The 23999-nt window shown below is 40.7% G+C and overlaps 3 protein-coding genes across 3 annotated transcripts; all 3 read right to left on the minus strand.

The window, feature by feature from the left end:
- Window positions 1-211: 211 nt before the first annotated feature.
- On the minus strand, window positions 212-7462 carry LOC113068600 (putative DMBT1-like protein). The gene is made up of 4 exons (XM_026241381.1): window positions 7373-7462; window positions 6920-7234; window positions 2818-2944; window positions 212-218 (listed from the first exon to the last, which is right to left on the minus strand). The coding sequence occupies exons 1-4, from the start codon at window positions 7440-7442 to the stop codon at window positions 212-214; spliced, it is 519 nt and encodes a 172-aa protein (XP_026097166.1). The 5' UTR covers window positions 7443-7462.
- An 8783-nt stretch (window positions 7463-16245) lies between these two features.
- LOC113068611 (antigen WC1.1-like) lies at window positions 16246-18838 on the minus strand. Its single transcript, XM_026241392.1, has 10 exons — window positions 18714-18838; window positions 18419-18616; window positions 18237-18320; window positions 17670-17729; window positions 17443-17493; window positions 17251-17328; window positions 17069-17119; window positions 16872-16934; window positions 16672-16726; window positions 16246-16530 (listed from the first exon to the last, which is right to left on the minus strand). Exons 1-10 carry the CDS (start codon window positions 18823-18825, stop codon window positions 16524-16526), a joined length of 759 nt encoding a protein of 252 aa, XP_026097177.1. The 5' UTR covers window positions 18826-18838; the 3' UTR covers window positions 16246-16523.
- A 531-nt stretch (window positions 18839-19369) lies between these two features.
- Window positions 19370-23999, minus strand: LOC113067885 (antigen WC1.1-like). Its single transcript, XM_026240383.1, has 7 exons — window positions 23759-23999; window positions 23312-23629; window positions 20881-21198; window positions 20438-20752; window positions 20245-20328; window positions 19850-20167; window positions 19370-19719 (listed from the first exon to the last, which is right to left on the minus strand). The coding sequence occupies exons 1-7, from the start codon at window positions 23814-23816 to the stop codon at window positions 19385-19387; spliced, it is 1746 nt and encodes a 581-aa protein (XP_026096168.1). The 5' UTR covers window positions 23817-23999; the 3' UTR covers window positions 19370-19384.

Here is a 23999-nt window from a genome sequence, read left to right on the forward strand (position 1 = left end):
CTGAATCTCTTGTGTCCACATCTGAGTGTCTCCTTTGTCAAAAGCAGCTGCTCCCAGCACCTGTACAGGAGCCCCACAGTCCAGCTCTCTACACACAACCTCTGCATCCTGCTGGTCAAAGACAGCGTCACACACCGACATCCACTTCTGAACATGAAGTATCTCCAACCTCCCAGAGCAAAGATTAGACCCATCAGCAAGTCTGGAGCGTTTATGACCTGTTTATATTGCATAAAAGTGAGGATTAGATGAGCAGGTTTTGTTTGACAGGTTCTGGATGTGGCAAGTCTTACATCCAATTACATTTCGAACACTCTTGAACATGTTTTCTACATATATACATTTGTAAATGTTTATTGTAGTACATAATGAAAGTTTTTTTTTTTATTATTAAATGAAAAATGAAAATTGTAAACTCATTAGTTGTTATTCACTGAAAATGCTTCTTGAAGCTAGACAGTTGAGGTCACTCTTTATCTTTGGAAGGTGTGCTGTAAATATTTCTTTAGATCATTGTGAAAATTCAGTAAACAAATAAATAATCATGGTAAATTTACATTATTTTCAAGATGCCTATAAGACTTAAGTGGTATTAATTCTAAGAATAAAATAGACATGTTTAAATCGGATATGCAACCACATCCAAAAATAAATATCTTTATTTTCTTACATAATCAAGACAAAATTATAAGAAAGTGAGGAATGCTTTGAGGTTAAATTTTATTCACCAGAGCATATGACACCAGCATCATGATTATGAGTGCACACAGGTTTATTCCATCCTGCTGACCCACAATTCTTCAGTGTAGACTCTGTTCCTAAACATGTTAAAACACTCATCCAGATTGGTCCTGATCCTGGACCAAAATGAGAATTAATTAAAACATCTACAGGTTCTCCACAGTCCAGCTCTCTACACACCACTGCAGCAGCAGGCATATCCCAGCTATCATGACACACTGTTCCCCACTGACTTCTGTGAAGAACCTCCACTCTACCAGCACAGCGACTGTTACCATTTACCAGTCTCACATGCATTACATCTAAGAGAGAGAGAGAAATAGAGAGAAAGACAGAGATCAAAATCAATCAATCATTCTAGAGAAATGTCATTGTGTTTAATATTAGCCTAACTACTAAAATAGATAAAAAAATAGAAAAACTAAAAATAGAAATATACCAAAGAGAAAACCCACATAATATCAGTGTCATATTTTTATGAATTTCAGCTCATTCTTTGAAGCTGTGGGTGTGGTGAAGGCCTCAACAAGTGCAATGGGACACATATGATCCTAGTTATGCTACTAATTTCTCTCATATTAATCTTCTTACCAGCACACTGAAGCACCTGGTGATCATCATGAGAGCAGCTGTGTTTCTCTGATGCTGGACACATTCGAATCTGAGACTCATTTCCTCTGCACTGAATCTCTTGTGTCCACATCTGAGTGTCTCCTTTGTCAAAAGCAGCTGCTCCCAGCACCTGTACAGGAGCCCCACAGTCCAGCTCTCTACACACAACCTCTGCATCCTGCTGGTCAAAGACAGCGTCACACACTGACATCCACGTCTGATTATGAAGTATCTCTAACCTCCCAGAGCAGCGAGAACCTCCAACCAGCCTGACTTCTGCAGTAGTGAGAGAAAATAAAATAAAAGTTCCACAACCATTGTTATCAAAGTTATAAACAACAATCAATAATGCTGACAGATCATTATTTTATGTGCATTCAAATTGTTACAAATGTTATTAAACTGATTCATATATATATTTTTGTGAATGTACATGAACTATTGGTACTATCATTAGACTTGGCCTAAGATCGCACAGACAAAAACTGAAGGTGTACTTAATGCCTTTTTTGAAAGGAAACACTTGTGATACTGGGTTTGTACAATAAAAGCTACTGATAAAGAACCAATAATTGCATTATTTGGGTTTACATTTAAATATTATCTTTATGTATTTGGCACATATTTATGCACACAGAAAAAGCTACTTACAGATGCATTCAAGATTAACATTTTATCAGTTCATGCATTCCCTGAGAATATAGCCTATGACTTTGGTGTTGCCAACACTTGGTGTTAAAAAAATTATCTAAATAAATATCTTTGGAACTAAAATATATGGCATGTGGATCAACAGTGATGTAATAGATTACATTTTAGAACAGCTCACCTGAGCAGATGACTCCAGCATCTGTACCATGATTACAGTCATAATCATACAACAGAAATTATCCACAGTTCTTCAGTGTAGTCTCTGATCCAGTACACATTATACGATTAGTCCAGCTTGGTCCTGATCCTGGTCCAAAATAAGCATCACCCACAGCATCTACAGGTTCTCCACAGTCCAGCTCTCTACACACCACTGCAGCTTCAGTCATATCCCAAGCAGCATCACACACTGTTCCCCACTGACCTCTGTGAAGAACCTCTACTCTACCAGCACAGCGACTGTGACCACCAACCAACCTTACATTCACACGGCCTGTATATTGAATACAGAAAACAAGAAAAGTTATATTTACTGTATCAACAGAGCAAACAAGATAGTAAGAAGAAAAATATTTCATACAAACAGTAAGACGATTTGAAATAAGATTTCAGTGAAGTAAAATAAATTTGCTCAAACCTGCACACACCAATCCAACATCATTATCATGTGAACAGTTGTATTTGTGTTGCAGAGATGTTGGAGAGAGGTGAATCTGAGACTCATTTCCTCTGCACTGAATCTCTTGTGTCCACATCTGAGCGTCTCCTTTGTCAAAAGCAGCTGCTCCCAGCACCTGTACAGGAGCCCCACAGTCCAGCTCTCTACACACAACCTCTGCATCCTGCTGGTCAAAGACAGCATCACACACTGACATCCACGACTGATCATAAAGTATCTCTAACCTCCCGGAGCAGCGAGAACCTCCAACCAGTCTGACTTCTGAAAGAACATAAATAATTTATGACTTTATGATTTTATGACCAATTCACTCTTTTGTAAGCACCATATTTCGCTAAGATAACGGCAGTATAATCTAAAGACACATTTTTTTTGAGTGTTGTCCCCAAGAACACCATTAATCGAAAAATGGCTTAATGCATTAACACAGTTAAATCCAAAGACCAAATTAATGATGGACCATGAGTAAACACTTCAATCATGTAATGCTTTACTAATTAATTTTGTTGTGTAGAAATTATAATATATTATAGTGGAATGCATAAATACTTAAACACACATTCCAATTTTTTTTTTAATGATTTCTCCAAAGCTGGCCTCATTTTACAGGTATTTTATTTTCACAAACACCTCAAATAATCAACTCTAGAGCAGCGGTTCTCAATTCCAGTCCTCACATCCCTCACAAGCTCTTTGTTAACACACCTGATTCAGATAACCAGCTTTTTTAGAAGTGAGCTCTGTGCATATTCATTGCTCCCTACTCCCTGAGCAGAGGAAATCTGTTTACCTCACTTCAGAACATTTATTCACGGATTTGATTTGTGTTGCACACTTCTTCACACACAGACAAATGTGACATCATATTTCTAAATAAATACAATTTAAATGTCTCGCACACATCAAAGCACTTTGATTGAAACATATAAGATCGCTTCGAACGTGAATCATGACGGAATATCCTGTGATGTCCACCTAGCAGGGCACTAACATCCCAATAGAATAAACATCTGAAGCAATAAGAGAAAAACAAAATGTGAAGAGCAGGGGGGGACGAGGATTGGAATTGAGAACCACTGCTCTAGTGTCACAGTGTGAACTCAAATAACACAATTATCCAAAAGCAAGCATTCAGTAGCAAAACTGATGACACAACAATCAGAATCTCAGGCTAGTATAAACAGGAGAGCAGGTGACTGCTTTCAGGGACATTTCACTATTTGGTCCCCAGTAAACAGTATGACATACACACATTCAAACTTGTGATTGGCAAATTTAGCCAGTTTTTTGTTTGTTTGTTTTTTTTTACTCATGTTTTTGCAGAACTGTGTCTGAAGCTGCAATGATAGGTAAAAATTGATAGACTGAATGCACTGTAAGTTGCTTTGGATAAAAGCGTCTGCTAAATGCATACATTTACTTTAATTTAGATTTTTAATTTAATTTTAAATTTAGTGAAATTTGTCCAATTTATTTATGCATGTAATCAAAGGTATCCTGTGTTATATTACATTCATAATAAATAAAAAAAACAAACCAAAAAGTGAGGGGATGTTTTAATTATTTATTAACAAGCTAATGTTTTCTGAGTCAATGTTGCAAAAATGAATTTGAGGAACCTGACTTACCATTTCCTCACTAGACGTGCTTTTTGAGAGAAATTCAACTTTATGGATTGTATAATGAAAGAGTTTTTCTTTTTGATTTGAATTATTTTGTTTAAAAATAGTAATTTAAAGCACTGTATAGAAAATTTTGGTGAAGCGCTCCTGGTCAAGACCAAGAGGACAGAAAGCGCATCCTGTTTGTTTTCCTTTTTTTACAAAAGCATAAGGTTTCGTTGATATTGTGAGTGCACTCAAATACCAGTAGACCCTTTGCAGTTCTGAATGATGCATACTTTTGCCTTTATGAACAAAAATAATTTTTTTAAGTTCCCACTGTTATTGCAAATAAAAGTGCATGTGGTCGCACTGCCGCCTCAATGACCTGCAAAGCATGCTTTGGCTTCCACACAAACAATTGGATATGAACCTAACAGCACTCATTTATCTAGGTTAAATGTTTAAATGAATAGTGTGAAATGCATTAAGTGTTTTATGTCTGATTATTTTAGGCAAGTCGTGTTGGTTTGAGAAGGCTTAATTCATCGAACATTATGCACAACTCACTGTCTGCTGCAGCTTGATCTTTCCTTTAAAAAACTAAACTTAAAATTACCGAACATAAAATGTTCCAAACGTATTTCTAAATTAACTTAAGAAACAAAATAAAACATGACCAGTTTGCCATTAAAAACAAAAACTGAACTATTTTAATAGCTGTGTAATGGGGAACAGAGAGAGAGAAAAAGTCATTTGTATACACTGTTTGTTTATTTTGCTCAAATAGTGTTAAAAGCTTATTTTTCAGGGTAGATCAGTCAGTGTGCATGCACAGTCCTAAGCGCATGTCTTTTTGTCGCAAAACTTTAATTACTGCTTAAAGCCCCATTAAAATTAAATGGCCACCACCACATGAAGCTGTTCTAGAAACAAGGATAAAATAACATTTTGTGTGCCACCCTAAGAAAATGATAGGCTAGCTAAAATGTGATACTTTATTCACAAAAATAAGTTTAATCTTACTATATTCAAAAACTTGCTCACTCTGCTGTTGTTTAGACGATATGCACTAGAATTTTATTGAAGCAGTGAGACACGTTTTAAATCAAAATATTCAAGTATTTATTGACTTTGCGCCTTATTTCGAAGTGAACAGAAATACGTGCTCTCATATGTCCTTTAGTTATGATTATTTAATTTATCCACTAAACTATTAATTACCAACATACTGTCTCAGCTTTAGTTTGGCTCTAGTTTTATACTTATTCCAGTTTTTATGAAAACGTAGCGTGGATTAAATTTAATATACATAGTAAATCCTTTTTACTGAACATGTTAAAAATAAGTTTGAAAAAGTGGTCAGAAGCATGCTGGTGGTGGTGACGTTGAAGACGAGCGACCGTGGTAATGTAGTCCGTTTATTGCCAAAGTTTAGCTTTTAAGTTCTGGCGATTCCATAGGAATCACAATTATTATTATAATTTTATTTTTATTTTTTCTCGATAATTCAAAATCCTATGGAAAAATGTTATTAGCTTATTGTCACGGGAACCAGTGTGATGTTAACAGCTGATTGGCTTACAAAGTGACTGTACTGAATACAGTTATTATTTACTTGCTGAAGGGCACAGGTAGCTAATTATGACATTTATTTTGATGGGTTTATGTAATGATTGTTTTAGGTTATATTCAATTAGTTTTTTTTTAATTAGTTATTTGGTTTTCCAGCATTTTTGTGTATTTGAACCCTTTCCAACAATGACTTTGATTTTGAGATCCATCTTTTCACAAATGAGGGACTCGTATGCAACTATTACAGAAGATTCAAACGCTCAGACACTCTCAAAGAAAAAAAAAAAAAAAACAATCATTAAGAGCTGAATTTGAAAATCAGGGAAAATGTAACTTATTTTCTTCTGAGAAACATGTAACTATCTTCTGTGGCCTCCAAAGAGCAAATGTACATGCCTCCATACTGTTTAAAAGTACAGTCAATGTTGGAAAGGGTTCAAATACACAAAATGCTGGAAAACCAAAGAATTTGTGGAACCTGAAGGATTTTTCTTAAGAATGGCAAATTCTTTTGGTAAAATAATTAACATTTAACAAAGGGGAATGTAAACTTTTGACCTCAACTGTAGTTGTATTAAACATTACACATGTGAACATTTAACCAGGAGTGTTACAATTATAAGTTTGCTTTGTAAAAATGTAACTTTTTCTCAAGGCAAGACAGAAGCTACATCTCAAACAGTATATACCTTGAATATGTGCGTAACTGTTAATGATGCACAAATGTGCCATAAATGTGTTTACACTGGAATAAAATATAAGTGTTACGTTTTTTTATATACTGTATATAAAATAAAAATAACATTAATTAGTGTTCAATATACTGTATATCATACATTTAAAATTTGTGACAGAGTTTGCTTTCTGGGTACTGGAAGTGTTTTGTTTTTGCTGTTTTTTTTTTTTTTTTACCATACAGTATGTTTCTTATATTTGTGCATATTGCTGTGCATCAGTCTAAAATGTTGTTAACTATGGCATTGAGTAATTTGGCTTTTCATACTTTAGATACAATATGAACAGCAAAACTCGGATTTAGCCACAATTGTGCAAATGTTACCTGAGCAGATGACTCCAGCATCTTTAGCATGATCACAGTAACTTTGTTCCCATCCTCCTGATACACAGTCCTTCAGTGTGGATTCTGAACCAACACATCTGACAAAATTCATCCAGATTGGCCCTGATCCTTGTCCAAAGTGGGCATTCCCCAAAACATCTACAGGTTCTCCACAGTCCAGCTCTTTACAAACCATTGCAGCATCAGCCAAATCCCAGGCAACATCACACACTGTTCCCCACTGACCTCTGTGAAGAACCTCCACTCTACCAGCACAGCGACTGTGACCACCAACCAACCTCACATTCACACGGTCTAATATAAAAAAAAAGAGAGAGTGAGAAAGAAAGGCATATTGTGAATAAATAAATAAAAAATATCGAAATCTGAAATGTTAAGTTGTAATCAAACATCTTGAAGCAAATTGTTGATGTTTTTAATTTGTGTACTTACCAGCTGTGATGAGTATTACAACTGCAGACAGTAAAATGAACATCAGGCATCTTCCCATCATCCTCAGCATGATTAACTCAACACCCAGAACAAGCTTATTTGCTCTGATGATACAGAAGTACAGACATCCTCTTAATGAGAGAGAAAGAGGCCCAACACCCTCCAATCACACTCGCTATTACCTTATTAGACACAACAGAGGAAATCATCAAACAACTTCAGTGACAAATCAGAGGACGCTTTTCTCATTTTCTCCATATATAAATATATACATAAAAACCATCAGAGCTGATGAACTCCTCCTCCCCATACATCAAGACCTCAGTGAGGGGAAACACACACACACACACACACACACACACTCACAGACTCACACATGTTTTTGATTTACAGGAGACAGGAAACTCTCCAGTTTATTTACAGCATCAAAGCCAAACACCTGCAGAAATGACATAAAAGCACTGATAATAAACTGAAAATGTGTACATATATCATATACTCAACTGTCATGGATTCGGTTTCCCTTCTCTCCTTCCCCCTCCTCTGCTGGTTATTTTGCTACACTCACACACGGCTCATCGGCTGCTTTTGTTGTTTATTCCCAAGACTTGTTTTGTTGCAACGCTACTCTATTAAAGGAGCTTCATTTTGCATAACCGCTTTTGGGTCCTCATCTTTCCATATCACACTCAACTCTGTAAAGTTGTAAAATTATATAAAATGACATTTGAGTAAATAAAGGCTTACCTTAGGCTTTGTATAAGGCTTAATAGACTATGAGGGAAATTTTGTGAACATCTGACAAAATAACTCCTGTAAATAATGTCAAATTGAATTTCATAAAATTGCTCTTTTTTTTTCATTTTGCACACACAAATAATAATTGTGATTCAGTGGTGAACACATGACATATAGCCTAAATAAACTTTTAAATAAACCCTCCACTAAACAAAACTGATGTTTGGTTTACATGTCAGTCAGACCATCTCTTCCCATCTATATGTCAGTGGTTCTTAAATCGTTCACTCGTCCACTTATAATCCCGCCAAATGTATTGCAGTCACAGAGCGAAAAATAACAAGCAAAGATCAAATATTTTAAAACACGTGTAAAATAATAACGCACAAATCCGAAAAACAAATGCAGTTTTTTTTTTAACCAAAAGCGCAGTCATGGATCGAAAAATAATAAGTGTAAATCAAAAATGTAAACGCATTTAAAATTATATTGCACAAAACTGAAACATGAATTAAAAAATTTCCAAATCTCAAATAAAATCAGGTTTCCTGCTCACATGTAATTTTTTTTGTGTGTGTGTTTGTGGTTTTTTTCCCCTTTGCTCTTGTTTCCATGTTCTGCGCTTGTGTTTCTTAAAGTTGCAGTTTGAGTTTCGTGTAAATCAGGGCAGGCTTCAGTGTCACCATTGGCCCGCAAGTTCTAGATTGACAGCTGCACCTCTAGCCAGTCAGTCCAATGGGGACTTGACATCACTCCAATGTGACTCGTGGCTGCTGTGGCCAAGAGGGTAGGTGTGTGTGTATGAAGTAGAGGGTGATGGTGACACGGGAGTGGATTTTCAAATCTCTCCCATCCCCCTCCCGCAAAAAAAGATCCCGTCCCATTCCAATCCTACGAAAAAAACATTGGGGAAACATCCCGTCCTTTTTCCCGGAATGACTCACGATCTCTCCCTCTCCCATGTTGTATTTATTTATTTGTATTTATTGTGCCTCCATCTGTCCTGCTGTTCAGTGTCTACACACGCTTCAATAGCGCACATTTCTGTAGGTATATGTATGTAGATATACATACATCTTTTCGATGAAAAGCTATATTTGAGGTCTATGAATGATAGATGGGCTTTTGGATGTACTGCCCGATGTAGGCTACTGTATTACCACATTGACCAGATGTTAATGATCTGTCCTTTATCAGTGTAGTGAGTTCGTGTGGCAAGGAAGAGGACAAAGGGGTCGGCTGGACTGCTGACGTATTTATTTGACCAAAACTAAACAAAGAACAAAGAAAATCACAACCACCCAAACGGGGACTCTTATTCTGACACTCCGTCAAACTTCCGGTTCACTCCTTCCGGTTCGGGTCAGCAGTCCGTCTCTCTCTCGCTTGCATCCGTTTCTCCCGGCGTTTTATACTCTCTCCACGCCAATTACTAGAACGAGAAACAGGTGATGATAATTTTTGCCCAAACCACTCACTTACCGCTCGTCTCCTGATTCTCTCTCCCGCTGCAGACTTCGCTAAACCACGCCCCCCCTGCCACATACCCCCACCGCCCGACTCAGGCCGGGGAGCCATCCGGCCTGCAGCCCCACCCCCCCCACCCCATTTCTGGAGAGGAAGTCGGCCACCGCCATCTGAACACCCGGCCTGAGGATCACCTTGAACTTAAAAGGCTGAAGAGCTAGATACCAACGAGTGATCCGCGCGTTGGTATCCTTCATGCGGTGGAGCCACTGCAGCGGAGCGTGGTCCGAACAGAGGGTGAACTCCCGTCCCAGGAGATAATAGCGGAGGGTGAGGACGGCCCATCTGATGGCAAGGCACTCTTTCTCGATGGTGCTGTACTTAGCCTCTCTCTTCGAGAGCTTCCGGCTAATGTACAGCACCGGCCGTTCCTCCCCCTCTATCTCCTGGGACAGGACTGCCCCCAGCCCCCTGTCCGATGCGTCTGTCTGCAACAGAAAAGGGAGAGAAAAATCAGGAGAGTGTAACAGCGGCCCGCCACAAAGAGCAGCCTTGACCTGAGTAAAGGCCTGCTGACACGGCTCCGTCCACTGGACCGTATCTGGTACCTCCTTTTTAGTAAGGTCAGTCAAAGGGCTGGTGAGGTCCGAATAATTAGGAATAAACCGTCTATAATATCCCGCCAGCCCCAAGAACTGTCTTACCTCCTTTTTGGTCTTGGGTCGTGGGCAGGTCGCAATAGCGGCAGTCTTATCAATTTGGGGACGCACCTGCCCATGCCCCAAGTGGAAGCCCAGATACCTTACTTCCACACGCCCAATCGCACACTTCTTTGGGTTGGCCGTGAGCCCCGCTCCCCTCAGCGACCTCAGGACAGCCCTCAGATGCTGCATATGCCGCTGCCAGTCATTACTAAATATAATAATATCATCTAGGTAGGCAGCAGCATATGCAGCATGGGGCCGTAGAATCCGATCCATGAGGTGCTGGAAGGTAGCTGGGGCCCCGAACAAGCCAAACGGAAGGGTAACAAATTGGTGTAATCCGAACGGCGTTGTGAAAGCTGTCTTTTCTCTGGACAATGGAGACAAGGGGATCTGCCAATAGCCCTTTGTTAAGTCCAATGTCGAATAAAAGCGAGCCGTGCCTAGCCGATCAAGCAACTCGTCAACCCGCGGCATTGGATACGCGTCGAATTTCGACACAGCATTCACCTTGCGGTAATCTACACAGAATCGGACTGAGCCGTCCGTTTTCGGAACTAAAACTATCGGGCTCGCCCAGTTACTATTAGATTCTTCTATTACCCCCATGTCAAGCATAGCGCCCAATTCAGCCTGAACTACTTGTTTCTTGTGCTCAGGTAAACGATACGGCCGGCTGCGAACTACCACGCCCGGCTCGGTCTCGATATGGTGCTGAATTAGGTTAGTACGGCCCGGCAGGGGCGAGAAGACGTCGGCAAACTCTGCTTGTAATTTCGTTACATCAGTGAGTTGGGACGGCGAGAGGTGGTCTCCACCTGGAGCCAGAGCGAGGGATTGGGGTTTGATATTCGCCTCTGGCCCGAGATCATCCTCTCCACCAATCACCGTTGCCAACATCACTGATTCCGCCTCATTCCATTTTTTAAGGAGGTTGAGGTGGTATATCTGACGGGACCCGTTCCTATCGGACCGTATTACCTCATAATCGAGATCTCCGACCTGTCGTGCGACCTCAAACGGTCCCTGCCACTTAGCCATTAATTTGGAGCTCGACGTTGGGAGTAATACAAGTACTTTCTCTCCCGGTGCAAATTTGCGTAACCTAGTTCCCCTGTTATACAGCTGGCTCTGGCGGTCCTGGGCTTGTAACAAATTCTCCATGGATAGCCGCCCCAATGTGTGGAGTTTTGTTCTCAAGTCCAGCACATACTGAATTTCGCTTTTGCCCTGAGACGGTCCCTCCTCCCAAGTTTCTCTCAGTACGTCGAGCACCCCCCGGGGCTGGCGTCCATAGAGAAGCTCGAAGGGGGAAAACCCCGTGGAGGCTTGTGGGACCTCTCGCACAGCAAATAACAAGGGCTCTAGCCACCTATCCCAATTTTTGGCGTCTTCGTGAACGAACTTACGAATCATGGATTTAAGTGTGCGATTAAATCGTTCGACCAGGCCGTCGGTTTGTGGGTGATAGACGCTAGTTCGAATCGATTTAATGCCCAACAATCCGTACAGTTCGCGTAGCGTACGTGACATAAACGCCGTGCCCTGATCGGTGAGGATTTCTTTTGGAACCCCCACCCGGGAGATAAGACGAAACAGGGCATCCGCAACACTTTTAGCGGAAATGTTGCGGAGGGCCACCGCTTCAGGATATCGTGTTGCATAATCAACTATGACTAATGCAAAGCGATGTCCTCGTGCCGATCGCTCTAATGGCCCGATGAGGTCCATGCCAATTCTCTCGAAGGGGACCTGCATTAAGGGAAGAGGGCGCAAAGGCGCTTTTGGGGCGGCCGGTGGGTTTACCAATTGACATTCCGGACAAGACGCGCACCACCTGCGCACGTTGTCATGAATGCCCGGCCAAAAGAAGCGGGCCATGAGGCGATTTAGTGTTGCGGCCTGTCCCAAATGGCCCGCCATAGGATTAGAATGAGCCGCCTGGAAAAGCATTTCCCGGCGGCTCTTTGGAATTAACAATTGGGTTGTATTCAATTTTGTCCGAGCGTCTTGGGTCACTCTATACAACCGGTCTTTTAAAATGGCAAAATACGGATAGGAGAGCGGGAGGGCAGGTTGGAGAGACTGGCCATCGATGGCGCGGACCTGTTGAAACGCATGTTTTAGTGTCTCATCCTGAGACTGCTCCAGAGGAAAGTCATCACGCTCCGAGAGAATTAGTCTCCCGATTTCGTTCAGTTCCCCTGAAGCAGACCACAGCGACCCTGGCTCAGTTTCTCCCACCTGTACCCGCACGGCCTCCTTCCGTGCCTTATTTCCCCAAGAGGCATCCGCACATAACGACCCCAATAAAACCGTAAACGCAGGCCAATTCGTTCCCAAAATTACCGGATGCCGGAGGTGGGGACTAACCGCCACCTCTACACTATGCTTTTGTCCCCGGAAATGAATGCTAATTGGGACAACCGGATACTCCACCACATCCCCGTGTACACACCGCACCTTAACCACGCGGCTTGTATCCAATGCCCCCGGTTGAATCAGGCTTTGATGGATTGAGGTTTGGTTACATCCCGAATCCACCAAGGCCGGATATGTACCCCCCTTGATACTCACGGGTATTTAGTACTCGCCAGCCTGACCGGGGGTGACCTGTGGGACATCCGGGACCCGGATCATTGTCCCCACCTCCATCGCTGGACACCTGTCCACGAAATGCTCCGGGTCCCCGCAACGCCAACAGGCCAGCCCAGACCTACCCGCCGCCCCAGTGGCAGGGAGTGGATTGGAGAATTGGCGCGGAGAGAGTGGAGAAAAGGAAGCACTGTCCCCCCCAGCAGGCACAATCCCTGCCCCCCTGGGCGGGGCCCTTGGGCTCCCGAAGTGTCCATGGTCGATCCTGTCCCGCCCCCGGGGCGGGACACGAGGAGGGCCGGGTGGACGGGACCTAGGGAGAGGGACAGGGCGAGAGAGAGAGGGGGGAGAGAGAGAAGGAGAGAGAGAGTTAGCAGGTGGGGGTGCGCCGACCCCTGGGCACGCCACCATGTGGTCCTCCGCCAGATGGATGGCCGAGTCCAGCGACGTGGGGCGGTGGCACTGGACCCACTCGGCCGTCTTCTTGGGAAGCCGAGCGATGAACTGCTCCAGCACCACCAGGTCGACGACATGCTCCACGTCACTTCCCTCGGCCAGTAGCCACTTGCGGCAGGAGTCCCGGAGCTGTTGGGCCATCGCGAAGGGCCGGCCGGCCTCGCCCAAATCCAGGGACCGGAAGCGCTGGCGATGTTGCTCTGGCGACCGGCCGACCCGCTGGATAATGGCCCTCTTGAGGTCGTCGAAGACCAGGAGGTTCGCCACCGGAAGTTGTTGCGCGGCCACCTGGGCCTCACCGGAGAGCAGGGGTATTAGGCGTACCGGCCACTGCTCGCGGGGCCACCCGCAGGCCTCCGCCGACTTTTCGAAGAGCTCCAGGAAGGCCTCCGGATCGTCCTGGGCCCCCATCTTGTGAAGCGGCAGGTGCATGGGGGCGGCGGGCGGCCCGGCGGCCTCGGCGCGAACCTCCCGATCCATCCAGCTCCGGAACCTCTCGCGGTCCTCCTGCTGGGCCTGAACGATGGCCTGGAATCGTCTCTCCTGATCGGTCCTCAGGTCCAGCAGGGCCTGATGTTGTTCTTGGTGCAGGACCGCGAGGGAAGCGATGATATCCGCAAGCGGCGTGGAGGACGGGCTTTGCATGGCGGCGGCGGTCCTTCTTCCTTCCCGGGTTTCGGCACCAGTGTAGTGAGTTCGTGTGGCAAGGAAGAGGACAAAGGGGTCGGCTGGACTGCTGACGTATTTATTTGACCAAAACTAAACAAAGAACAAAGAAAATCACAACCACCCAAACGGGGACTCTTATTCTGACACTCCGTCAAACTTCCGGTTCACTCCTTCCGGTTCGGGTCAGCAGTCCGTCTCTCTCTCGCTTGCATCCGTTTCTCCCGGCGTTTTATACTCTCTCCACGCCAATTACTAGAACGAGAAACAGGTGATGATAATTTTTGCCCAAACCACTCACTTACCGCTCGTCTCCTGATTCTCTCTCCCGCTGCAGACTTCGCTAAACCACGCCCCCCCTGCCACAATCAGCCACACCAAACAAACAGGAGGACAGCATAAAGACACAGGTCGAGTACAATTGAATTCAAAATTAAAATATAAGCCTACAGTTTATACTTTATTTATTTAAAAGGTAGGCTATATTTGTGTAGAAAGTTGTGGATCAAAGTGTTATTACGATTCTAGGTCCCACCAAAAAAATTTTCTTGCCCCGTCCCAATCCTGTGATAGTGATTTTGTTTACAATAAATGTCAGCCTCTAGTGTGAAGATGGATAGCCAGTGTCAGCAGGCAAATACCGGACGATCTCAGGTAATTGGTCTTAAATATTTTGTTAGCAGGTGACAGAAACATTCCCTTTGTGTGATATTTAATGCGCATCTTGTCAGCAGATGATGAAGATTTACCGCTGATTACACAACCGGCTTTACTGACAAGATAAATTAAATATCGCGTGTGATTTATCGTGCAGCCCAACTGCCTAAAATATAAAGTATTGGTAAATAAACCAAACTAACAAGACGTGTTAACAGGATATCGGCCTACATAGTGCTTGCAGAAAATAGTGCTGTCACCCACTAACAAAATATTTATGGCTAATTACCTGAGATTTGTCTGCTGACTCTGGTTATCCATCTTCACACACCTGCCACAGCAGCCACAAGTCGCACTGGAGTGACGTCAACTCCCCCTTGGACTGATTGAAACTCAAACTGCAACTTTTAGAAACTCAAGCGCAGACAGTGGAAAGAAGGGCAAAGGGGAAAAGACCACAAGCACATAAAAAAATAACATATGAGCAGGAAATTGATTTTGATTTTGCTTGCGATTTGGAAAATTTTTAATTCATGTTTCAGTTTTGTGTAATCCATGACTGCACTGTTTGTTATTTTAAAAAATTGCATTTGTTTTTCGGTTTTGTGCGTTATTATTTTACACGTGTTTTTAAATATTTTATTTATGCTTATTATTTTTCGATCTGTGACTGCAATACATTTGGCGGGATTCTAATCCCATAATATACTCCTCAGCAGGGCAGACGGAGAAAGGGGATCCATTATTCTCCAGCACCCACTCCACGACCGACTGCTCCAGGCATAGGAACTGAACAGCTGGGGGATATTCATTCTGGGAGGGGGGAGAACAAAACAAAAAAAAAGGAAAGATTACAAAACATAGCTAAACTCACTTTTCGGTCCGCTATTCTGTCACAAGTGTGCTAACGCGCAAGATGAAGGATATATAGGCTATATCAAAAGTTATTTTAATGCTCACGGGAGAACAAGGCACATCCAACACAAATCATCAAAACATATGATATAACATTAATAGCAGACAAGGAGGAACCAAACAGACAGGGTTTTTAAACACAAGGAAAGTAATCAGGGGAATGGAAACCGGTGGGGATTAATTAACAAAACAAGGGAGTGGAACAAAAAGGAACAGAAAGTCCATGATTATGACAATATGATACAGTATGATAGAATAAATATTTTAAACGTGTTACAGGTTGTTGAATTACACACATAACACAGTACTTCTACAGTAATAAAATAAAAATAAACGTTTTTTATATGTAAAATATAAAAGCCCAGCAGACAAGCAATATGCATAATTTATTTATTGGTTTATGCCTGATCACATAAGAAAATAAGTTGATACAGCTGATTTTAGTTAATTTTTATTTCTTTTTTCTCCATTGTGAAAGTTACTTCTCGCATCCAAAATAAATGCAAGCATATTATCAGCATTATCCGCTCATGAACTCAGTACTTTCTGTGGTAATGCTGAGGGCTGTTACGTCACTGATGGTCATTGTGTTTATATTTATTTTATACTTAGTCTTGGATTGTCACTGTTTTTTGTGCTATATAATGTAAATACATATATTTGACTTCAGGGATCATGTAATCTCTTATTGACATTCAAAAACTTGTCCAAATTTTTTTTTTATTTTATTGCTATTAACAAGGCCAAAAACATCCAACAAAATCCACAAAGGCAAAACAGATTTCATAAAAAAATGGCGAAAAATATAAAAGCCTGAAATTTTACATATCAATAACAATATCGATATATCAATAACTCAGCATTTGTTTAGATGTGTTGAACTGAAGCAGTGGATGACATCATTGACCAAATGACCCCCTTCTTTGTTTGACTCCTCCTCCTCCTCCACATCATCATAATCTGTTATTAAATACAACATTTTAAATCATGTCAAATACTGTAACTGAATAAATATTTGAAGTCTAAACAACTGGAAAAATATAAAATATTAAATCTAAATAAAGATGTTAATATGAGAACAAAATTGTTTTAGTAACTTACTCTACATCTTCACTGACACTCATGACATCATCATACTCTCTCTGATGAACTCTCTCTGATCAAGAATGACATAAAAACATCTCATATCAGTTTATAAACAGTCCCTTTTCCTTTCAGTGACATGATTACAAAGAGCGAATATCTGATCCTCCTGTAAACATGAAAATGGCCATAACATACAGTAGTTCTGTTCATCTCACCTGTTTCCCCTTGAGAGATCATTCTATTAATGATGACATCATCATAATTCTCTGGTGTGTCCACTGCACATTTAAATATGAGTCATAATAAAATATGATCCAATAAACCCATTAAAGTCAGTAATTTAAAATATTATCTGTAACAATCTGGATTTTAAATATTATATATATTTTAACTGATAAAAAAAGTAAAACACCTTTTCTGATATGAGAGTTCAGTCTGCTCGTCATGACATCATCATAGTCTTCTACAAATACACACATTCATAACAGACACATTCATTGCATTCAAAAAATAAATAAATATCTAACTTAATTATACAGTAATATTTTAAATTAAAACTATATTCTATGCTGTTGTAGAGTAAGAGAGTGACACCTGTCTCAAGATATGGTTTCAGTCCATCAGTGATGACATCATCATAGTATCCCGATGTGATTTCCTTCACCATCTCTTCTGCATCAACACACAATATGTTTGGATACAAACCAAAATATTTTCTTTTGGCAGATCGTAAATACATTAATCATTTGGTGATGAATCATGTGATCAGTTAAAAACGTCTCTGACCTTTTAGGCCACTGCCATTGGTGACATCCTCATAATATGCAGTCTTGAACTCTTTTGCAAAAAAAAAAAAAAGGAGAACAGACTGTTAATATATAAGCAAACAGCAGTACTTAAATAATATTGGGTCAATAATCAAATTTGTAATAGCATTGGTTCACTTCACTTAATTATTTATTTAAGAATAAAAAAAAAAAGATTTGAGTAAATATGCGCATCATCTCTCGAACCTGAGAAAAGCTCATCAGCATCTTCATACCCAGAATGCAGTTCTTCAGAGATGAGACTCCCTGTTAAAGAAGAGCAGAGCAGAAACATGTTAATCTTTACAAACAAACTGAATCTTCAATACCTTTTGATCATAAAGAAGACAGCTCAAATATTAATTATTCACATTTTAAAAGCATTATAGGCAGAAATCCCTTTATTTTATGTTACTAAACACACAGGTATCCTCAAATGAACCCATTCCTCACTGCATTCCAGAAATAGACACACACACACCTGCACCTACACTAAACAAGTGTAACAAATGAACACCTCCTTATGACAATCTAAAAATACTCAAAGGAAGACACACACACACAGACACACATACACACATACACACAAACACACGGACACACACACACACACACACACACACACATAAATATGCACCTGCAGCTCTGTGGTTTTCTGTCAGGAATTCTGTGGTTTGAAGCAGGAGGTTTAACAGGACTAATAATAGATGAACATCAACTGTCTGACAGACTCTTATTAATGCTATTAAATGAGATTGATGGCTCATGTCTCACCCCTCTGAGTGAAGTGATTGTGTCTGTGCTGAATCTCCTCATAAACGGCCTCAGTCGTCGTCCTGTGTCTCCTCTTAGAGAGAGCTGTGAGTGTAGACAGACAAACCTGCTGTCAGTTCACAACACATGACTGATCACACACTGAATAAGACACAATATGACAGTCTCTGGATCTCTCCTACCTCTCCTCATCACTCTGTTCTGCTGAATCAGTATAAGCAGTGGCACTAAGAGCAGTAAGAGCACAACTCCCAGAACAATCACAAGCACTGGGGGGACGGAGAGAGTTTGTGGAGGAGAGACTGATGTTGAGCGCACTGGAGGAGAAACTGGAGGAGAAGCTGATGTTGTTGTGGCAGGAGTAGAGGACACAGACAAATCTGGCAAAATGGATATAAACACATTAACAATAATGTAAATGATTGATCTAAATGCAAATATTGTTAGAATTGAGATGGTCCAAAATTTTTGACAAACCTGCACAGTTGAGTGTTACAAGCTTCTTTTGCGCACAGTCAGTGTGGGTTTTCAGGGAGAGAGGACAGTCCCACAGATGAATCTCATTCCCTCTGCACTCGACTCTGTTCATCCACACAACACCTTCACCAGCACCAAAGACTGAATTCCCATCAGCCCTCAGTGCTGCTCCACAACCCAGCTGCCTGCAGACCACCTGAGCATCGCTGATGTCCCACTGATCATCACAGACTGAGCCCCACACAGCGTTATGATACACCTCCAGCCTCCCAGAGCACCGGCCCTCCCCTCCATTCAGTCTGAGAGGAACATGATCTGAAACACACACATCAACTAGCACGGAGCAGCTTCAGCACATAATTTACAACAAAATACACTAAAACTGAAGACAGAAATTTAAATGTGCTTATTTTAAATGCAAATATTCCAATCCACAGATAATAATATATGAGGCAAATACATGATTAAACTAAAAAACATTAACAGGTGTATTATCAGGAAACTTACTTGAACACTGTCTCTGGTAAGGAGATGCTGAACATGTCAGATTACTCCGAGGAGACTCTTCACTCTCCTCCACTGAAATAAAACATTGTATAATCAAGACTCTTCTCACCTGCTCTGTCTGTTTTTGCAGAAAAATGTTTACTTACCACATAAACCTGACCATATTAAATCCAAAAAACATTTAAATTGATCTTACTCGAGCAGATAATTTTGGCCACCTCATCTTCATCACAGTTATTCAGTCCCCAGGGTGAAGATGGACACTGCCATAAAGAGGAATCATGTGGTCGACATGTAACTTTATCCAGCCAGTTAGGAGCTGATTTCAGTCTTGGTGCAGAAGCAGACAAAACACCAGATCTTCCACAGTTCAGCTCTTGACAGATCAGACTCACTGTGTCTCTGTTCATCTGGTTCCAGCACACATTACCCCAGGATCCATTGTAGAAAACCTCCACATTCCCTTCACAGCCCTCAGTTAACCTGATCTCTTTAAACTCTAGATAGAAATGCAAAAATGCCATTAAATAAATTAATAAATTAATTAAAAAAGGGCATTATGGACAAATTAATATAATTATGAATATGTAATATTCATTTAAATAGAAAAAAATCAGCAGCATGTCTACCTGAGCACACAACCCCTACATCCTCCTTGTGACTACAGTCATGTTTTCCCCAGCCTGAAGAAGAGCAGCTCCACAGGGACGTCTCATTCCCCTCACACTCCACCTCATCCAGCCATATGTGTCCAGAACCAGGACCAAACCAGGCTGGTACCTGCTGGTTACTGAGGGCCACTCCACACTGCAGCTGTCTGCACACCACATGGGCATCTTTAATATCCCAGGAGTCATCACACACTGTCCCCCATGAGCCATTGTGAAAAACCTCCAGCCTCCCTGCACAGTCTCCCCCAGAACCCACCAGCCTGATGGACCCACGACCTGATATTCAGAGACAGAAAAACAACATTATTCATCACAAACAACGGAAGAATCTGTCCAGATGTTGATTTTCTCACCAGTGTTCTTCACTGACAGATGTTGTGTGGAGCTGCAGTTGAGAGTTTGTGAAGAGCTGCAGTTCTCCAGATGAGCTTTACTGTCTGGAGATAGTATTTATTTGTCATTCAATATTTATCTAAAATATACTACATTTGTTGAAATGTAGTTTTATTCTGAAACCAGACTTCAGTGTGGTGTGAATGTGCTCACTTGAGCAGATAACTCCAACATCTCGTCTGTGAGAACATTCAGCTCGACTCCATGAAGAGATGGAACATTCTGAGAGTTTTGTTTCATTCCCGTCACAATCAAACACATCAGCCCAGATTTCAACACTTCCCTCTCCAAACCAGTCTGATCCCACAACAGACACAGCAATCCCACAATTCAGCTGTTTACAGAGGACACTAGCAGCTCTCATATCCCAGCATGCATCACACACTGTGCCCCATTTATCGAGATACTGAAGCTCCACTCGTCCAGAACAAGATTCTGAACCATTCACCAGCCTGAGATCTGTGTAACCTGGACAAACAACTGACAGCTCTTTCAAACAGTATGAAACTAGAGTTAAAATAATTGAACAAAACAACAGCAGTATATTACATGTGTATGTAATTTATCTAAAGAGATGACAAATGTTAATACTCAACCAGAACAGATCACTCCCACATCATTGTCATGAGAACAGCTGTGTTTCTGTGAAGATGATCGTGAACAGACGTCTATCTGAGATTCATTTCCTCTGCACTGAATCTCCTCTGACCAAACACGGCCTTTTCCTTTACCAAAAGCAGCTGCTCCCAGCACCTGTACAGGAGCCCCACAGTCCAGCTGTTTACACACAACCTCTGCATCCTGCTGGTCAAAGACAGCGTCACACACTGAACCCCATCCTTCTGTACGAAACATCTCCACTCTCCCAGAGCACAGGTGAAGCCCGTCCACAAGTCGAAGTCTTTGCTCTGAGTCTTTGAAATATAAAGACACATAATTAAACATCTCTACTCAGCTGGAGGACTAGAGAAAAATCATTACATTTAGAATTTTTTTTTGTCAAATGTATGAATGTAGCTAATTCACTTAATCTGCACTAATTTTATATGTTCGGTTCACTTAGTTTTGTCGTGGCCACGAGTTCATTGTGTAAACAAACCTGCATGACCATAGAAGCCTGGGATTATCAGAGATATAGATTTATTAATATTATTAATATCATGTACATTATTATAGAAATTATTACATTATTGAATTACTATATTAACAACAGGCCTAGGTTACCAGACTGTAGCCTGTGCACGTGATGTAAACAGCAATCAAAAGTTTATCATGAATAAATGTTACATAAAGTACATAAAATAAAAAAGGGCTACAAGAAAACATTTTTATCCATCCCACACTCTTGTAAGTCCATTAACTGATCGTCTTCTTCCCTTAATATTTGTACATTATTATTATTATTATTATTATTATTATCATATTCATTATGTATTTGATTTATTTTCACTTCATTTCGATCTCTTTATGTTCTGAACAGATTTGTAAATAATAATAATAGCCTGATATATGCTGTATGACTTACGGAAATGTTTAATGGAAGTGCAATTTGAAGGTCAAATTTAACATATATTACATTTTATTTTGGCTAATTAATACACTATAATTATACATTTTCGTTGAAGAATCAATCATTTGCATAGTGTCATTTGTAAATGAAAAACACAACACGCCACATACAATCATAAAAACAATTATAAAGTCGAAACTTTATTGGTATAATTGTCAGGAGTTTATAGTAGGCTATTTGCTAAATATATGGAAGAATAATAACACTAACATAATTATACAGAACATTAATTAGGTAAAATGATACACAAATTGAAAGGGGGAAATAAGCATATATAACAATAAATATACAAATAATTATATTAATAATTTAATTAATATAATAATTGTCAAGATCCGGTCAATGAATTTCCCTTTATTCACCACCTCCACAACACAGATTCTACACAGTACACCCTGGACTACATTTCCCATGCTCCATTGCACTAATTACATTCACCTGATAACTATCACACACAGCTGCCACCAATTACACACACACACAGCACAATCATCAGACACACTTTTTAAGCATTAGACTTCCTCTCACACACTGCCGAGTATTGTTCTGCACATATCCCTCTCCTAGCAATAGCTGCGATACCAAGCCATTCTGTGTTTGTTTTCATAGTCGTGTTTTGGTGTTTCGTTTTCATAGTATTGTTTCAGTTTCTAGTTTTCATAGTCTTATCTTAGTTTCTATTTTTCATAGTTTAGTCTTTTTCTTGCCTTTCCCTGTTACTTGTGTTTTAACCCTTTGCTCTGGATTCTGGATTACCCCTGTTGATTAGCCCTCTGGATATTGTTCGTTCATCGAAGACACACGCTTGCCCTAGGAATATTCTTTGTCTTGCACTCTATATAACTGTTTGCCAGTGTTTGACCCATGCCTGTTACGACCACGTCTCTGTGTAATAAAAGTTTGCACATGGATCCGCATGTCTCATGACTCGTCAGCCCCATTACAATAATATTATTATTATATTATTATATTGCAGTTATTATTATTATAAAATAAAAATATTAAATAAAAAGAAACGATCAGTTAATGGATTTACAAAACTGAAGAAATTTTTTTTATCAATCTTTAATAATCCCAGGTCCTAAGGGATTATTAAGAACTACGAACTAACATGTCCCTCCAGCTCACCGTAGTAGATAAAATGTAATTTTATCTCTCATCTGTAATTTGATAATCTTCATTCTATAAACAACTGAAATAAGATTGTCAGATCAGACTGTCTGAATATACAAAAGACATGACATATTTAATGGTGACTCTCTTCATCATAGTTTATTTTAAAATAATAAGGAATTAGGATTAATACATTATTATGAATAAAACAATTAAACAGAGACTGCCTGTTTCATGAGATTGATAGTGATGTTTGTAAACACCTGCATAAATATGTTTTTAGCTTGAGTGTGAATTATGAAAGAGAGTGATGAAATAACAGACTGAGGTTTGGAGCTGTTTACCTGAACAGATGACACCAGCATCTTCATCATGATTACAGTTCTGCTGTGCAACCTCGCTGTCTGACCAGCAGTCTTTCAGTGCAGTCTCTGATCCACTACATCCTACAAGAGCCATTGAAATTGGTCCTGATCCTTGTCCAAAGTGAGCTTCATGTGTTGCTTTTACAGCCGTCCCACAGTCCAGCTCTCTACACACCACTGCAGCATCAGCAATATCCCAATAATAATGACACACTGTTCCCCACTGACCATCATTATAAACCTCCACTCGACCATCACAGGGATAACTACCATTCACCAACCTCACACTCACACTGTCTACACATGAGAGAGAGACAAACAGTGAACATACCAAACATAGTATGTAGTAAAGTGTAACATTACATGTAAATTATTTCAGCACATTTTAAAGAATATATCACCTCTTGACTCTGAGTATGTACCTACCAGAGGTGATGAGTTTTATCATATAACACAGAAACATCAGCATCAGACAGTTCTCCATCTTCTCCTTCAGCTCGACACACACTACTTCATCAACTCAGAGCACAGCACAAGTTTCTCGTCTGCTCCTCAAACACACTGAAGAAACTGGCTCCTGTCAGCCCCCTAAAGAGAGAGAGAGACTCACAGCTGCCAATGACACTCACTGTTCCCTTATTAGACACAACAGAGGAAATCATCAAAC

The sequence above is a fragment of the Carassius auratus genome, chromosome 4, assembly GCF_003368295.1.
Source record: "Carassius auratus strain Wakin chromosome 4, ASM336829v1, whole genome shotgun sequence".
Lineage (NCBI taxonomy): Eukaryota > Metazoa > Chordata > Actinopteri > Cypriniformes > Cyprinidae > Carassius > Carassius auratus.

Excerpts from the sequence above, each read along its gene's own strand:
- LOC113068600 (XM_026241381.1), bottom strand. The coding sequence starts at position 7,442 with ATGCTGAGGATGATGGGAAGATGCCTGATGTTCATTTTACTGTCTGCA. Across the intron at positions 7,235-7,372 it reads TGTAATACTCATCACAGCTG|ACCGTGTGAATGTGAGGTTG; the intron begins GTAAGTACACAA and ends TTTTTATATTAG. Across the intron at positions 2,945-6,919 it reads TGCTGGAGTCATCTGCTCAG|AAGTCAGACTGGTTGGAGGT; the intron begins GTAACATTTGCA and ends ATGTTCTTTCAG.
- LOC113068611 (XM_026241392.1), bottom strand. The coding sequence starts at position 18,825 with ATGAACAGAGTCGAGTGCAGAGGGAATGAGATTCATCTGTGGGACTGT. Across the intron at positions 18,321-18,418 it reads GAACAGAGTGATGAGGAGAG|CTCTCTCTAAGAGGAGACAC; the intron begins GTAGGAGAGATC and ends CTACACTCACAG. Across the intron at positions 17,494-17,669 it reads TGCTGATGAGCTTTTCTCAG|AGTTCAAGACTGCATATTAT; the intron begins GTTCGAGAGATG and ends TTTTTGCAAAAG.
- LOC113067885 (XM_026240383.1), bottom strand. The coding sequence starts at position 23,816 with ATGGAGAACTGTCTGATGCTGATGTTTCTGTGTTATATGATAAAACTC. Across the intron at positions 21,199-23,311 it reads TGCTGGTGTCATCTGTTCAG|ACTCAGAGCAAAGACTTCGA; the intron begins GTAAACAGCTCC and ends TATATTTCAAAG. Across the intron at positions 20,329-20,437 it reads TGTTGGAGTTATCTGCTCAA|ACAGTAAAGCTCATCTGGAG; the intron begins GTGAGCACATTC and ends TACTATCTCCAG.